General features: G+C 45.4%; 1 protein-coding gene across 2 annotated transcripts in view; it reads right to left on the bottom strand.

Annotated features, from left to right (window-relative positions):
* Positions 1-17,920, bottom strand: part of RNF32 (ring finger protein 32) — a 359,225-nt gene that overhangs the window by 27,347 nt on the left and 313,958 nt on the right. For both annotated transcript variants that reach the window (XM_078664354.1, XM_078664353.1), the window contains exon 8: positions 4,230-4,397. In XM_078664354.1, coding sequence (XP_078520480.1) covers positions 4,230-4,397 — 168 coding nt within the window. The remainder of the gene's footprint in view (positions 1-4,229; positions 4,398-17,920) is intronic.

The raw sequence follows: 17,920 nt of genomic DNA, 5'->3' as shown, positions 1-17,920 counted from the left end.
ACACATGTTTTGAATAATACTGCTGTGCCCCTCAACGAGTGACATGCTCCCTGATTTGGTTAAGCTATTGATTTTAAAATAGGTTCTCACCCAAGTCACAAAATAAATACCATATATATATAATCTTTCTTTACTGCTTTCACCTTTTATTTATTATACCCGGAGCCATGCCTTGAAGCAGAGGGATTTTGTGCTTTCCTATGGTGTTTTACTGTAGTAAACATTTATTTGTCTATTGGGTTAGATGCTACATAGATGAGAATAAAATCCCTTCTTGCGGATGGAATTCTATCTTTGCCTTTTTCATTATATATATTGGATCCACCCCAATGTTGTGCTCCCACTGTTGTTAGAGCTACTGTGATGTAAAGTGGGGCTGCCCCTGTATCATAATTGGTTTGGAATTCCCGTGGTATGCGGATATTCATTTTTAATTACCTAAGTTATTGGTTCACTGCCGCGGGCCAGGGTGTTCTTGCCCTTTTTTTTTTGGGCTTCTCTAGATTAAATTCCCTTTCATTTAGTTCAGCAGATTTCCGCTACTGTACGGTGATTGTTTTTTCCGTTCTGTACTTTCATTCCTCAACAGTTTTATTTGAAAATTATGTGGAGGAACAATGTCTGATCGGCTATGAACCATTTTGAGTTTCCGCTCTCTGAAGAAAAGACGTGTTTCCGCCACTCGCTCTTTTTCAGGTCTGGAACAGGCACTTTGCTATGAACAATACACAGTACCGGCCTTTTTTAGGTATGCCCACTTCAGCCACTGATCGTTTAAAGTGTCGTTAAGGTTTTGGATCAGCCTGTGGGTTAGGTCACTTGCCCTATTTTAGGATTTTCACCAGGCATTCAATGGTACAGATACCTTTATTTGTTCCTGGAGAACATTTAACTGATCAAACAAGTCTGCTGAACCATTTGGAACATTTTCAGATATGCACTGTCTCCCTTCTTTCAAAATCTTTTTTGATTAATGCCTATTGTCCTGTAAATGTATGTCTCATATCTCTTCGTTAAGACAGATCATGTGAGCCCATCTCTTTTCTCCCCATTACTCTGACTTCTACACAGCCCCTCTTCTCTGAATTTTCTCAAATTCCTACCCCACACTTTTTTAACTAGCCATGATCCCGCTCCATCTCCTTTATTTGACTCTTTATCACTGCACCAATTGTAATGTAACAACTTGATCCATTTCATCCACTGTACTCGCTCCTCCTTTATCTATTTTTCCCCTTTGCTCTGTCAGCTCCAATCCTTTCACCACTGATGAGCTGCAGTATTGCCCCTTTATGTGCCTTTTCCCGCATGCTCTGTTGTGTTTCCAGTCTCATGAAAACCTCTTTCTTCCTTTTGCTGTATACCCTTTTGTCCTCATCATCTGGTAAATGCCAGTGTTATTGCAGCCTTTGTTTTTCATGAGTATGCTTTCTCATTGCTTACGCAGGTAGTAAGCTATGAAGGTATGTGTGTCAACAAACATTACCAGATGGATTTCTCTGGCAGTTACTGTTATGAACTTGCAGGCAAAACATTCGCCAGAGTGTTATACACAGCTCAGTTGACTAGGGGAGTTGACACTACTTCTGCATTACTAAAAGGAGTGGTTGTAAAAAGAATCGGTGAGGTGGCTATTCACTCCTGTGTGCATTCTTTGGTAAAGCATTACTGCTTGGATAGGGAGAAAAGAGAAATGTCACTTTCTGGAAGGGATAATATAGAGTTGTTTCTTGGGTGTGCTGGGGGGTGTCCTTGACCCACCTCCTGGAAATGTAGTATGGGAATGGTTTATGTAATGCATCTGTACGGGACTCTCTCCATTAGAACAACCTTGTTAACCTTTCGATGGGTCGGCTGGCTCCTCTAGATTCCTTGCATGACAGGCTTCCATCTATCCCTCTTTATCAGCAGAGAAATCAGATTGGAATTGATGTCACTCATGAAGGTGTTCTTTATATAGGTAAGAGTGACATAATAATAGAAGACCAAGAAGTGTCAATGTTGCACCACTCTTATGGTGTTGTGCAAAGCAATAACAAAGTTTCCAGATCCAAACTGCGCCTGGACAGGATGGCCAGGTAAGGACTATGGGGGAGCAGGACAATCCATCAGAAAGATTGCTACCAAAGGTAAGTACATTGTTCTTTAGGCATAGTGTTCTGAGCACCCATTGGACATCAGTTGGGAGGCACTGTGGGCGGATTAGGACAAGTCTAATATAGTCGAAATAGCAGCGGCATGTGGTCATCATCATGGCTAAGATGTATTGTACTGCTTTTTGCAGTCTATTAATTTTCTGGGAGGTCTGTGAAGAAGATACCACAGACTACACTGCTGTTTCCTACCTCCGGTTATTCCTTGTTATTCACCTCAATATTCATAGGTAAGATTGGGCTACTTTCACTATGTAACACAACATGTTGTGGATGAGGAATAGAGATTCTGCGCTTGACGAAAGAGTGCCTTGCAATCCTACAATAGAAAGTATAATCAGCCTTCTCTGAATGGAGAGATATAGGACAGGATACATGTAAGAGTCTGAATTGCATTTGCTTCAGATTATGCTTTAGATGATTAGGAAACATCCTATATTCAATTTGCATAACATTGTCTCCAATGTGGGTGATGCCTCATTCCACAATCAGCATGAGGTATGGCTCAATGCCATCTTCATATTGGCACACTGTAGAGGTTCATGTTTTTGATCAAGTCTCCATGAATTTACATGTAAAAGCTGATAAGAAGGAGAGACAACTGATTTTTGCGAGACTCCATACATGGTGGAAACTGGGATGATCACAGATTCTTCTCAATGTAGAGTGGATTGTCAAAGTTTTTATTTTCGGGACTGCTACTTCTCGTGTCTCTGATTAACATTTTGTGGTCATTGGCTCAGTACATAATGGGTTCAAAATGTTGCCTTGTGAAGTATACATCCTGCCTGGCCTGGCCGATTAACAGCTACAAGTAGCTTCTATTCTGTAGTTCAAGGTCTCTCCATTAGAAGCTTGGCTACACCACAGCCATTTGCTTGGTGCACATCTGTTGGATAATGTCATGTGTTTTTCCATTTTACCTCTCACTACAAACATCATGATGTGGTCACATTTGAGTTCGCTGTCCTTAGTGAAGTGCATGTTTCTGGGTAGGACTTAGTAGATGGGTTCAATTTTTTTAAAACCATGATCAAATGCTGGCGTTCTCCTTGGTACATTTGTATTAGTTTAGGATTGTGAGGAGGAAGAGGGACAGTGTGGTAATGCCTCAATTACATACAGTTACTGTTCCTTACACCCCTGCTACCATGTTTACTGGTATTAGTGAAGAATGGATCACAAATGGTAATGCTGTGGTATAAATCAAAGGAGGCCTCTTACAAAGAGGCCCCTCTTTAGGCTCCTCCTCCAGCAGGATGAATTATACTCACCAACAAGGTGCCCATAACATGTGGTAACTCAACTGTATTAGATGGGAACTATGATGAGGAAAAGTTGGATACAGTATAATCTAGTTTTCTGATGGCAATTTTCACATGTGGTCGGTGTAGGGATTGATGTTTTAAGGAAGGAGTTATTCCTTGAAGGAGCCTATTGTATCTGGTGGTCATATGTAGGAATGCATTGTTGAATTCATAACATCAGAGCAGTTGATCACATGATCCTTAGTTACTATTATAAATGCTTGTAGTTTCACTTTCTTGCCCTCAGGTTAGTAGAGACGATAGTTTATCAAAGAAAGGTACTACACTGTGAGCATCATCTGACTTGGGATATATGGGAGGCACCACAGGCTTTAAGTCCCGTTGTGCTCTACAACTGGTCAATCATAGTAGTAGCCACAGGAACACACTTTCATTCAATTTGAGAAATGATGTTAAAATGTTGTCTGTTTGACCATGAGCACTCTTATTATCAAGGGTGTCAATACTGGAAGTGGGAAGCCCCTTTCTTGGAGAGTAGAGAATAACTCTTCTTTCCAATGATTGCAAATTCTTGCAAGTATTGGATTAAATAAAATAGCTAATCTTGCTCTGATTTGTTTACTCCTACCTAGCTTGCATATATACCAAATAGTAACAACATTTTCGCTACAGAACACCCTTTGTTTTCTTTTATCAGATATGAGATTAGCTAGTACCAATTCTTAAGTCTATGCTTCATAAGTTATCAGTATATGATGGCCAGCAACCACATAGCTACTACAGAAGTTCAAGCTTGATAGTCACTTACCTGCATTTGTATTTTCCCCCATTCTTCTTCAGACAGGTCGGGGACAAGCGTATCTTCTAACTGCTGCAGCACATTTCGGCTTGCAGCAACGCAATGATCAATTTCCGAAAATAATTCATCGATGTTAGTATCATATGACTTCAGTATTCTACTGCTTATTTCCTTGAACTGCAAATGAAACAAACATCACTCAGAGCATAATGGAAACATTTTAAAACCTGCTTATTTAGTCATGAAATGAATGCAGAAAATTGGTGTAGTTAGTTTTATTATTCAGTGTGTAGCCTAGAGTTGGTGGTTACAGAGGCAGTGGGCTAGACACAATTTTAAAAATCAAATTACCTTAGCACAGTGGAATGTTACACTAAGGTATTGAGACCTGTGGTGTAGTGTTAAAATGGACTCGGACGGTGTTTACACGTTACAACACTTGCAGCAATTAAAAAGTGAGTGCAAATTAGGGTCAGATGCTCTACTCAACTTATTGTCCACTACTTTATAAAAAGTGGAATCTATGTGAGCAAAATCTCCATAGGATATCATTTCAACAAAGACTACTCTCACATTAAAAAATCTATTCAATGAGACACCACTCAATGTGATTTTACACAACTGCAGGTCAACATCTAGTAATTCTATTGAAATGTCGGATCTTATTACATTAGACAATCTTAACTTCTTGCTACTGACATAGACATGGCTCAATGAAGCGTCACAGCTGGTGATGGGCACTAATTCCCTACCGGATTCCCATAGTTACTCCTGGAAAGCATAGATAAAACAGGTAGATGAGTAACATTAATCAGCAAATAACAAGTTACTTGAATGACTCTGAATAATGCAAAATCACCATCATTCCAAAGTCTCTAGGTTGAATAAACATAAGAAAAGCAAATCCATTACGATGCATATAATATGTACCCCCACCATATGCAACAAAGATTTTGTGGAACAGCTCATCAACTTCATGACAGACAAAATGAAAATAAGGCTTCCTTCCAAGCTGCCCTGGGGAGACTAAAACAACAAAGTGATCACAAAACACTGCTAATGTCTCACTCATGTGAAAGGGGTCACCCTGGACCTGATAATAGCACCAGCAGGTCTGATCAGGTATATATCACTAATTCCAGTGGCCTGGTCTGATCATTACCTCACTCCTTTTACTCTCCCATCATCTAGGATTTGAAGGAGAGGGCAACCAAGAAGACCTAGACAATGGGTTAGAGAGCTTACCAACTGTGACACAGTAGAAAGTACTATCTGCTACTCCTTTCTGAAACAAAATCCCTTTGATCACGACATAAATGACATCTCAATATCTAGACACCATATCAAACACCCTGGACAAAGCCACACCACTGATATCAAAAATAGGGATAGGCAAACATTCAGGCCAAATGGTTCACCAAGGCACTCAGTGGCAAAAGAAAAATTCTGAGATCACTGAAACAAATATGGAGACAGAACCCAACTCTCAAAAATCTAAAGCTGAGGTCTCCAAATTTTTCTAATAAGTGCTACTGATGCTTGATGAAAATTACCATGAGCTACTAATATTATTAACAGTGAGCACATCAGACAAGATTACATTAGTGACTTCCATATGAAAGGTTACTAGCAGCGATCACCTCAGTGCATCAAGATAAAGTGAATAAGGCAATAAAGTGCCGCTCGAGGCTCTAATCAGAGGAGGAACTTTCGTCCCAAGGAGGCTGCAGTGGGGCTGACCAGTGCAAACGCGGAGGGCAGAGATTCCATCACCGGCGCAGCGGGACTGCGAGTCCCAGGCTCCTCAGCGGCTGCTGACACGCCGCACCTGGGACTCTTCCCGGCTGGCCGCGCCTCCCTCTGAGCAAGCTCTTAACCGCGCCTCGCGGCCCCCGCTTCGCGGGAGCCGCTCGAGGCTCTAATCAGAGGAGGAACTTTCGTCCTAAGGAGGCTGCAGTGGGGCTGACCAGTGCAAACGCGGAGGGCAGAGATTCCATCACCGGCGCAGCGGGACTGCGAGTCCCAGGCTCCTCAGCGGCTGCTGACACGCCGCACCTGGGACTCTTCCCGGCTGGCCGCGCCTCCCTCTGAGCAAGCTCTTAACCGCGCCTCGCGGGTGCCGCTCGAGGCTCTAATCAGAGGAGGAACTTTCGTCCCAAGGAGGCTGCAGTGGGGCTGACCAGTGCAAACGCGGAGGGCAGAGATTTCATCACCGGCGCAGCGGGACTGCGAGTCCCAGGCTCCTCAGCGGCTGCTGACACGCTGCACCTGGGACTCTTCCCGGCTGGCCGCGCCTCCCTCTGAGCAAGCTCTTAACCGCGCCTCGCGGCCCCCGCTTCGCGGGAGCCGCTCGAGGCTCTAATCAGAGGAGGAACTTTCGTGCCAAGGAGGCTGCAGTGGGGCTGACCAGTGCAAACGCGGAGGGCAGAGATTCCATCACCGGCGCAGCGGGACTGCGAGTCCCAGGCTCCTCAGCGGCTGCTGACACGCCGCACCTGGGACTCTTCCCGGCTGGCCACGCCTCCTAGCTCTAACCACCTACAACTTCAGTACCGCAGACGCACATCGCGGGACGCGCGCGGGCGGTCGCCGGGCTAAGCCCGGGCAAAGGGCGGGCCGTTCTAGGCCGTTAGAGGCCGGCAGAGACCGGACCGGGCCATCCCTCTAATGCCTACTCCGTTCAAGCACTACCATCTCCCTTGGTTGCGACCCTTGTTTACTTTAACATAATATGGCCTCCAGGATATCCAGGAGCAAGGCTGCTCAACAGTGCACAGGCACTTTGGAAAAATTCTTCCCCAAGGCCAGTGCTGTGGCCAACAAAGGACGTACTGTGCTAGAAAAACACCCTGAGGAGGATATAGGCAATCTGTCATTGGCCTGCCCGGATTCTTCATTTGATGCCAGCACACCATTACTTCTGGATGCCACCCACCTGTCGCTCTTGGATAGCATTGATCAGACTATCGAGTCAGTCTTACTACAATTGAGGACTCCGTCAACTCTCCAGAGGGATAGGGAGTCACTACGCCTCTCGGGGGTTGTAGGCCCGACCCCTAATATGGACTGTACGGACACCGAGTTGCAGGAGGTGGGTCAGGTTGTAGTGCCACCAGAACCCGCATGTAGTAGAGAGGATCAACCACTTAAAAGGAAGAGGCCAAGGAAGCTAATGGTTGTAAAGAGGTCTAGAGTGGATTCAACTATGCAAAACCTGGATGTTAATTCAGGCGTTTTAGTCTCACCTGGGGTTATCTCCCCGGGAAACAGGTCGGAACACTCTAGCCCCCCACCAGCCACATCTCTACCAGTGTGTTCAGGGCCATTCATATTTGGTGGGACCCCTCCTACCTCCACAGACTTGCTCATCAGCTCTCTCACGGACATTTTTAGAAATTTACTGAATCCCCTGTCTGAAAAATTGGACTCTATAGAGGCTAGACTGATGGCTATAGAAAATATTCATTAAAAAAATGGTCTTGGCATGGGGGTGAGTTCTAACGTACAGAGGGCCCCCAGGGAGATTGCTGGGAACAGTTGTCCGACCTCTGTAACGACTACCCAGGCGTCAAAATTGGCATCAATCCAGCCAGGGGATTCCACTAGCAATAATACTGTTTCGGCCCCCCAATCACTTCCATCGACATCCCAAATGACGAGGCCCCCTGTCCCTGCTCCTAGAAGGTCTAAGCAACTCGTACCTCCCCAGCTAACGAGAGAGGAGAGTTCAGTTAACTGCCATACTGGCCGCTCCAACAGCCCCAATGCTAGGCGCAGGATGGTCAATCTGCCCCCGGAGGCAGTGGTATACACTGCGATTATGGTAGGAGTGCCTGAGCTCACCGGGGATGTAAGGGAGCCGCAGGACTCGCTACGTAATAAGGTAATTAGTTGGCTCAATATCAACAGGCCCCTTCCACCTAATCTAAAAGGGGATGTTTTGATGGTCAGAAGGGTTCCTTGGATTGGATCTACTCCTAAGAATAGAGTGGGGGACTGTATAATTGTTAGTTTCAAAAGCCCACATGTCGCCCCATATATCTGTAACTGGCTTGGGGCTGACAAAACCTCTATTGAATTAGTGTCCCTTTCACATTTTTATCCAAATGCTTGTAACCCTGTTGCAGGGAGGGGACAGGGCTGGACTAAAGTGGGCTTTGCAGTGGATGGCTCACGATATAGGCCCAAGTACAGCGTATTCCCCACTCATGGTAATTTTATCCACCCGAACAGATTTTCCTGCCTTGATCAGGTGGATTGACCACAAAAGGGTGAAACTCAGCAATCCCTAGAAAGATATGTTACTGGGGTGGTAGGCAGAGGGGAAGTGAGAGAAGCTCAGGTGACTGACAACAAGGTGCAGGTTCTTGCTAAAGAGGGAAGGGCTCCGCCTAGATGCATCAGGGGCCGAGCAGAGTTACCACTTAATACCCCGATTGGCATAGGTTCATCTCCAGTAGAAGTGGCTGTACCTCCTCCTACTCTGACCAACACAATTGTCCCGGGAGATCTTAATCTTCCCCTAGCTACCGCTTTAATTCCATCTAGCGGGGCAGGTCCACCCCCACAAGCTCCAGGGTTGAGAATTCTCTCCTGGAATGTGGCGGGGATCGTGAATAAGGTAGATACACCAGATTGGGATCTCCTGTTAAATGGTAGCGAAATCTTCCTTTTCCAGGAGACGTGGGTGAGGGAACCCCAGAGCAAAAGGGGGTTCGAGATTTTTGAGATACCTGCAAAGTGGAACGGGAGGGGGAGGCCCTCGGGTGGCTTGGCGATTTGGGTAGCGAGTCACATTGGGTGCCAGGCGGAAAAGATGGACACACTTTCGCAGGATATCCAGTGTGTGTTGCTTAGATGGCCCGGCAGTCCACCGTGGGCCATTATCAACGTTTACTCGCGCCCAGTCGCTCCGCCCAATGAATCCCCCACATTGGATGAATTGTCATCCTTTCTAGGTCAACTGCCAGGTGACCACAAGATAGTGATGGGAGGGGACTTCAACTGTCATTTCGAACCCCTAGAAGGACTAAAGGAGGGTGCTCTCACCGAAGAGGATGACTACTGGGGAGTCCCACCCTCGTCTTCACCCCACCCTAAATCTTGGTCCCCACTGGCAGTACAGCTTATGTCCCTTACCTTGAACTTCGCAGTGAGGGCTTGTAATGGGCGTACTCCGTCCGATACCCCCTCATTGTGTACTTTCAATAGAAAGGACCATGAGTCCAGGCTGGATTATATATTATTAGATATTACCATGTGGCCTAAAGTTTACGATTTCAGGGTGCTACTAAGGACAGATAGTGACCACAATGCCCTTCAACTGGAGATTCAGCATCCTGTACTTCTAGAAGGGTTGCCCACTATTCCCTGCAGCGACGACCAGGGGGACTTGCTTCTCTCCTTAAACAGGCGCGCGTTAAATGGGGAAAGTTCCTTAACACAGAAGATGCTATAAATAAGTTATATGACTTAGCACTCCCCAGGTTTAAGGAAGTGGATGATCTCATAAACCAACCTAGACCCATTGATTACAACGAGAGACTAGCTAACATTCACGATGAGCTAGTGAGGGGCCTTGCTGAGGTTTTTTACCCGGTGATACCGTCACGAAGGAAAAAGACTCGTACCTCGACCTGGTATAATTCCTCCTGCAGGAAACTCAAGTCCGAGTTAATTGCTACCATCAAAGAGGGCTCTAACAAGGCCAAAGTTGCAGATCTTAGGAGGGAGTATAAGGCAGCAATGGTTAACGCAAGGGCAGACTGGGACTGGAATCATTGGCATGAGCTGTCTGAAGCTTTAAATGCTAAAGATTCTAGGAAATTTTGGGCCCTGGTAAATACTGGGACGGGGGAACTCAAATCCGCAGTGGAGCCTAACATCGCCTCCTCTGTTTGGGAGACCCATTTTGGGACGCTCTACCAAGATACTATTCTACTAGCCAATGGAGTGGCGGCTGAGCCCCCCGTCTCCCCGGAAGTGGGCCTGGAATTTTCTCTAGGTGAGGTGGTGATTGCATTGGAGCGCTTAGCGCTGGGAAAGGCTCCAGGGTAGGATAAGTTACCAGGGGACCTTTTTAGACATCACCCCGAAATCTGGGGCCCGTACCTTCTTATTCTTTTCAATGCCATCTTAGGAGGTATGGAGGTCCCCTGTTCTTGGCTGGGGGCAGAGATTGTGCCGATATACAAGAAGGGGTCTCCTCTGCTCCCGGCCAATTATAGGCCGATTAGCCTTATAGATGTCTCCCAAAAGCTCTTCGCGCGCCTCATCCTGAACCATCTGTTAGACTGGATGGAGGCCAATGACATCTTGAGCCCCCTACAGGCTGGCTTCAGAAAGAACACGTCGACCATGGACCAGATTTTCCGCCTCGTCCTCCTTTACTGGAAGACGGTGACCCTGGAGGGGGAAAGGCTGTACATGGTCTTCGTGGATCTGAGGTCAGCCTTTGATCTAGTCCCGCGCAAGAAACTCTGGGAGGTCCTGGAAAAGTTAGGAGTACCCCCCCAGATACTTAGTATCATAATCAGGCTGCACGAGAACAACTATGCGCAGGTTAGGTGTGGCAGGGATGGCAAACTCTCGTCCAGGTTCCCGGTCCATAGAGGGGTGAGACAGGGCTGTGTTTTGGCCCCTACCCTGTTCTGTCTCTTTATTAATAGCGTTATATTCCATCTAGAAAACGTCAAGGACAATGATGCCCCACATTTGGCAGGCAGGAGGGTTCCGGCAATTATGTTTGCCGATGATACCCTCCTGCTTTCCAAATCCCCCATGGGGATCCAGAGGATTCTGGATGGATTTGGTCTTTTCTGTAGTCAACATGGGTTGGAGGTGAATGCGGAGAAGACCAATTTATTTATTTATTTATTTTATAGTATTTGTAAGGCGCGCAGCTACCCACAAAGGGTTTCCCGGCGCCGGAGAGAGGATCACGAGCCAGCTGACCAGAGAAGGGAGTCCAGGGTACCCATGGGAAAACTGTTGTTTTCCTATAGGTCAAACAACCAGGTCTTTACGTTTTTCCTAAAGATCCTGTAGTTTTCCTCTTTGCGTATTTGAATGGGCAGAGTGTTCCACAGGGTTGGGCCCAAATAAGCAAATGATCTCCCACCCATTTTGGCCCGTTTGTACCTGGGAACCGCAAACTTTGCTAATGTGGCTGAGCGAAGGTTGCGATTGGGGACATGGAGTTTGGCAAGATCTAGAAGATACTTGGGTGCAGTTCCGGCTTTAATTTTAAACAAGTAGCTCAGCGTTTTAAAACGAATCCTGTTTTCGACTCTGAGCCAGTGTAGGTCCCTGAGATGTTTTGTGATCCTGGCATGTTTGGGTATTCTACAAAGCATCCTGGCTGCGGCATTTTGCACCAGTTGTAAGCGTCTAACTACTGCTTTGTTTGCACCCAGGTACAAGATGTTACCGTAGTCAAGCCGGGAAGTTACTAAGGCATTGACTACGGTCTTCTGGGTGGAGAGTGGCAGCATCCAAACGATTTTACGGAGCCATCTGAGAATCGTAAAACATATGCCTGCTACTTTGTTAGCTTGCTGTTGCATTGAAAGGTTGTCATCGATGATGACCCCAAGATTTCTAACCTGAGTGGCTGGAGGCGGTAACTTGCCTAATGCGGTCGGCCAATGGGGATCACTCCATAGGTCCTTATTATTTCCAAGGAGGAGGACCTCTGTTTTGTCCCCATTTAATTTAAGTTGATTGGCCGACATCCAGCGAAATATCTCGTGGAGGCCTATTTTGAGTACAGAAGGAGCCGACGTGTCGGACTTAGAAAGAGAGAACACAATCTGGGAATCGTCGGCATATGTCATCAAAATAAGACCAGAATTCTCAGCAAGGTTGGCTAGGGGACGGAGGTACAAATTAAACAATAAGGGACTCAGGATGGATCCCTGTGGTACGCCGTGGGGAGAACAGAAGACATTGGAGCTGGCCTCAACGGAGATGATCTGGAAGGTGCGTTGGGATAGGTATGATTTAATCCATTCCAACGCCCTGCCCTCGACACCACACTCTTCCAGCCTGACAAGCAGTTTGGTATGAGAAATGGTGTCGAAGGCAGCACTGAGGTCTAACAAGACCAGTGCTACCGTTTGTCCATCATCTCTAAGCTCTCTGATCTTTTCGGTGATACCAAGCAAGGCAGTCTCGGTGGAGTAGCCACTCCTAAAACCCGACTGGGAATGGTGAAGTAAATCATTTTTCTCCACGTATGATGAAAGTGCCTCATGAATGTGCTTTTCTAGTATTTTAGAAAAAGCGGGGAGTAACGATATAGGCCGGTAATTGGCCAAAATCGTTGGATCGGCAGTCGGCTTTTTTAGCAAGGGACTGACAATAGCGTGTTTCCAAAGAGCAGGGACTGAAGCATGTTCCATAGAGGCGTTAAGTGTGTCAATAATGGGCACCATGGTGGAGTCCTCCAGTTGACTCATAATGCTCATGGGAATAGGGTCGCTCGGGGAACCTGATTTAATGGTTTTTAAAAGTTTCCTCAATTGGCCAGGTGAGATGGGGGGCCAGGTGTCGAGATGGCAGTTACTTATATGGGTTAGAGGAGTGTCGTTTTGGTTATGAGTATTTGGGCTGGTCATCATGTTAATATTGGAGACAATTTTATCAATTTTATCAGTGAAGAAAACCGCCAGTTCCTGACACTGCTGGGGATTAAGTGGAGCCGCCTCCGCTCTACAATTTTCTCCGGCCAGCTCCTTCACTGTATTGAAAAGTGTCTGGACTTTATTGACAGCTGTGTTTATAGTGGTGGTCACATAGCTTGCCTTGGCTTTCATACAAGATGAATGATAGCTATTTCTGGCCTTTCGATAGCTCTTTTTTTGTTGCAGGTCATATTTCTTGCGCCACTGCCTCTCTAAGTTCTTGCAAGAAGATTTTTCTTTCTTGAGTGCCTCTGTAAACCAGGGGGCCGGGGGACGATGAACTTTCCCTTTACAGCGGGACAGTGGCAGACTAGCGTTCACTGCATCGTTAAGCCATGTTTGTATGGCATCAGCTATATTTTCCATCTCACCTTCAAGGATTGGATGTTCTATGTTCAGTGCCCTATTAAGATTTTCTAGGTTTAGGTTTTTCCAGTTTCTCCTAAAAGAATCTGGAGGTGTAATAGAGGAGCATTTGGTGGGTTTAAGGGAAATGGAAAAGAGAATGAGAAAATGATCCGACCAGCAGATGGGAGTGGTGTTCATCCATGACAATTCTTTCATATTTGAAATGATGGGATCGAGAAGGTGTCCCGCTCTATGGGTGGGGCCCTTGTTTCGTAATGTCAGATCTAAAGTCATGAGGTCATCCATAAGATTTTTACAACTCTTGTTGTCTTCGTCATCCAGATGGAGATTCAAGTCACCAAGTACTGTGAAATTTTGGGTTTTTAAATGGTGAGGCAAAATGAAATTGGCTAAGTTTTCTGGCCAAGTAGGGTTATTAGTAGGAGGTCGGTAAATAAGTAGTCCAGAAAAGGTAAAATTAGGACTAAAGAGTAATTTTAAAAGATGCTGCTTCGCAATTAGGAATATCTACGGGTGAGAAGAGGCATACAAAGTCCCTTTTATAGATAATGGCAATCCCACCACCTATTTGGCCAACACGGTCCTTCCTTACAATGGCATAACTCGGGGGAAGTGCCAAGGCCACATCTGGGCCGGCACTATCATGAAGCCAAGTTTCTGTAAGAAAGATAGCGCAAGGCTTCTCTTCCAACAGAAGGTGAAAAATATCGAGTTTGTGTTGGGGTAGCGAACGGCAGTTCACTAGATAGAATGTAAAATTACTGGGGCGTTCTTGCTGCCGCGGTCGAATTTGGGAGGGGCCTTGAGAGACGTCCGGGTGCGGCTGATGGTCTGACAAAGAGATAGAGCACTCAGGGCACGTTTTTGTACCACATGAAGGAATCAATGTTATGCATTTGTTATGTCTAGCGGGGCGAAGCGCTCTGAGAGCCTCCCCAGATAGTGCCATACCTGCACGATGGAAGAGCAGAGATTTTTGCCCTATGTCCCGGCCTGGCCCGGACGGGCACAGACGGGCTGACTCTGGCTAGACTCCGGCGAAGACAAGGCGCGACCGCTAAGCGCGTCCGCTATCGCGGAGATCAACTGTTTCCTTTTATGTCGGAGACTAGCGCTCTCTCACCGCGCTGTCCCGCCCTAAGATGGCCGCCACAGATTTTCCTAATGCTCGGTGCCTTGCCCTAGATCGGCAGGTGTCGAGCAAGTGAAACACAAATGCTAAGAAGTCTGGGTTTACTTCTGTCTAGCGGTGCGCTAGTAAGTGGATATTTAAAAATAATGATTTTTTAAAAACGAGTGTGCTATCAGTTCAATACAATTTTAAAAACACTTTTCCCATAGGTACAGCTAGAAAATAAACACTGGTGATACTGTGAAGCAGCGTAACAAGCTGCTCGTGTCGCTTGGTGAAGTCTGCAACACACTGTTTTGGGGCTCCTTTTATGGCGGAGACTAGCGCTCTCTCACCGCGCTGTCCCGCCCTAAGATGGCCGCCACAGATTTTCCTAATGCTCGGTGCCTTGCCCTAGATCGGCAGGTATCGAGCAAGTGAAACACAAATGCTAAGAAGTCTGGGTTTACTTCTGTCTAGCGGTGCGCTAGTAAGTGGATATTTAAAAATAATGATTTTTTAAAAACGAGTGTGCTATCAGTTCAATACAATTTTAAAAACACTTTTCCCATAGGTACAGCTAGAAAATAAACACTGGTGATACTGTGAAGCAGCGTAACAAGCTGCTCGTGTCGCTTGGTGAAGTCTGCAACACACTGTTTTGGGGCTCCTTTTATGGCGGAGACTAGCGCTCTCTCACCGCGCTGTCCCGCCCTAAGATGGCCGCCACAGATTTTCCTAATGCTCGGTGCCTTGCCCTAGATCGGCAGGTATCGAGCAAGTGAAACACAAATGCTAAGAAGTCTGGGTTTACTTCTGTCTAGCGGTGCGCTAGTAAGGGGATATTTAAAAATAATGATTTTTTAAAAACGAGTGTGCTATCAGTTCAATACAATTTTAAAAACACTTTTCCCATAGGTACAGCTAGAAAATAAACACTGGTGATACTGTGAAGCAGCGTAACAAGCTGCTCGTGTCGCTTGGTGAAGTTCATGATATTTAACCCTCCAAATAAAGCCAGGCCCAATCCCACCCTGGGCACTGCCAGCCTTGAGAGGGTTACTACCTTTACATATTTGTGGGTAACACTACAGGAAAATCTCTCATGGGACCGACAGATAGTAAGATAAAGGCTTAAATTATCCCAGTTGTCGGGCGCAATCTTGAAGGTGGCTAACACCTCCACTTTCAAGCCTATAAGCCCGGCGCTCGAAACCTATCGGACTCAAGCCAAGGCAGCGGCCATGTACGGGAGTGAGCTATGGGGGTTCAAGGTGGGCCAAGATTTGGCGAGAGTGGAAAATAATTTCCTCAGATGTCTATTGGCTCTTCCACGAGGCACACCACTCCTGCCGCTGAGATTAGATATGGGTCTCCCTTCTATTGCTGAGGAGCTTGCATCAAAGCCAGTGAAGTATTGGCACAGGCTCTGGTCCACAAACGAATTACACCATTATAGGGAGGATCTTATTCATGTCATGAGCATGAATCGGAGTAGCAAAATCCCATGGCTCGCTTTCGTAAAAAGTGAACTGTTCGAGATGAATTTATCTGAGCTATGGGAGGATCCCGCGTTGGGCTGCCAAAGGGTATCACGTAAAGGCCTGATCCAAATTTACAAAGACAAGAGTCTCTCATTCTTGATGAATGCTCAAAATAGCGGTACCCTTACTGTGCGATTTTTGGAATCCAAGAATTCTTATGTATTTGAACCTTTTATGGATTTTATTTTCCCCATTCTTGCGAGGAAATTGTTTGTACAATGGAGGTTAGGCACACTCCCCACTAAAAAATTTACCCACAGATGGACAAAGGGGGGTGATAAAATGTGCCATGTTGTAACATCCATGAGGAAGATGACCTCCATATTATGTTTGTGTGCCCTGCCTATTACAGACCTAGAAAATACTGGATAGCCCCGCTCTGCAGGAACTTGGGGTTCAGAAATTACTCACAAGCATATAGAGTAATGAAAACCAATACTCTGGGCCACATTGTGTTCGCTATATCCAAATTTCTAATGGCAGTATGGCTAATCAGGAAAAAAAAAGCCTCTTAAACTGTGGACATTGTCATGATACTTTTTATTCTCCTCGAAGGACAAGTAGGGAATTCCTATTTATACTGTATTGTATTTTTTTTTATTATTATGTATTTTATAACGTGTAATGTATCTTTTATGGTCTATATGGCCGAAATAAAGAATTTTTGGATTGGATTGGATAAAGTGAAAAAGGCTTTATCAATTGTGAATGCCTTTTCATGGGTAACAAAACAGCCATGGCTACAATGCACCTGGCACCAAAGTAATCCAATTAGTAATATGTCTCCCCCAATGCCACATGATTTACAATTAAAATATTAGCTTTAAATATATTTTGGAAATTCAACCAATTTTATCCAAATATCACAATGTGAGTTCTGAAAACACATACATTTTAGTCTCCAATATACACACTTGTAAATTTTTGTATACATACATTAATTCAACCGAGGAAAAGCTTCTAATTTAGTAGGCTGGGCTGCACACAGGAGAGCTACTTTAAGGTAGCTGGAGAGCTAACAGTAGCTAACAAGCTACTTGTTGGAGAAGCCTGATCTAAAGGATTTGAGAGAAAAATCTAAACTATACAAGAGTCCTATCTTTGAGGCTAAATAATCTGCAGTTCGGAAAGAAAGATTCAACCCCAGAAATCTATGCGCGGTAGTAAAAAAAAAACACTCCACACTCCACCATCTCTAACACACTCTGGGTCGCAGCCCTCAAGAAGAGATGTGAAGAATGTTTACTCTTCTTCTAAAAAGGTAAGAAGGTCGAAGTTTCTCTGGACTCCTTACCAGAAGAGGAGGAAAGATTCACCAACTAAAAAAAAAAAAGTTAATTTATGGACGAGCTTCAAAGAAGTTCCACTTGCGGAGATCATTCAAACCATTATGAAAAAAACAGACATTATTCAGTTTTCATGGAGCCCATTACACCATTCATCTAAAATTACTTTTCACATATGTTGCTCTCTTCTGGAAGCATCTAATAAATAACTCTTTCTCAATGGGAAGTCCCGGACTGCTTCAAAATGGGACACGTACTACCATTATTGAAGAAATTGGGGGCAGATATGGAGAAGCTTAACAACTACAACACTGTCTCAAACGTACCTTTCCGTGACAAAGTGCTTGAAAGCTTTCTGAGCGATTATCAGTCAGGATTGAATGCAGCATAGATTCTGATCTGTGATTTAAAATATCATAGGCGATGCCCTGAGATTATGGGCTCAAGTGGCTCCATTCTTCCTATCCTTCTAATTCTCTAAGACGCATTTAGTACTGTCAACCATCAGACCAGGCACGGCCCGTGCAGGGCGTTATACCGGTGACGTCAGGCGGGGGAGGGTCAGGGTGGGGGGTTGTAAAATGCAGGATATGGACCATTACAGGTAAGTACCGAAAAAAAAAAAACGAATTTTGTTGCCCGCGCTGCATCACATTTGGCGATGCAGGGCAGGTAACGAAATTCGTTTTTTTCCTTCTTTTCGGTA

This window comes from Lissotriton helveticus, chromosome 10 (genome assembly GCF_964261635.1).
Source record: "Lissotriton helveticus chromosome 10, aLisHel1.1, whole genome shotgun sequence".
Classification (NCBI taxonomy): Eukaryota; Metazoa; Chordata; class Amphibia; order Caudata; family Salamandridae; genus Lissotriton; species Lissotriton helveticus.
This window is presented reverse-complemented; position numbering and strand designations above follow the sequence as displayed.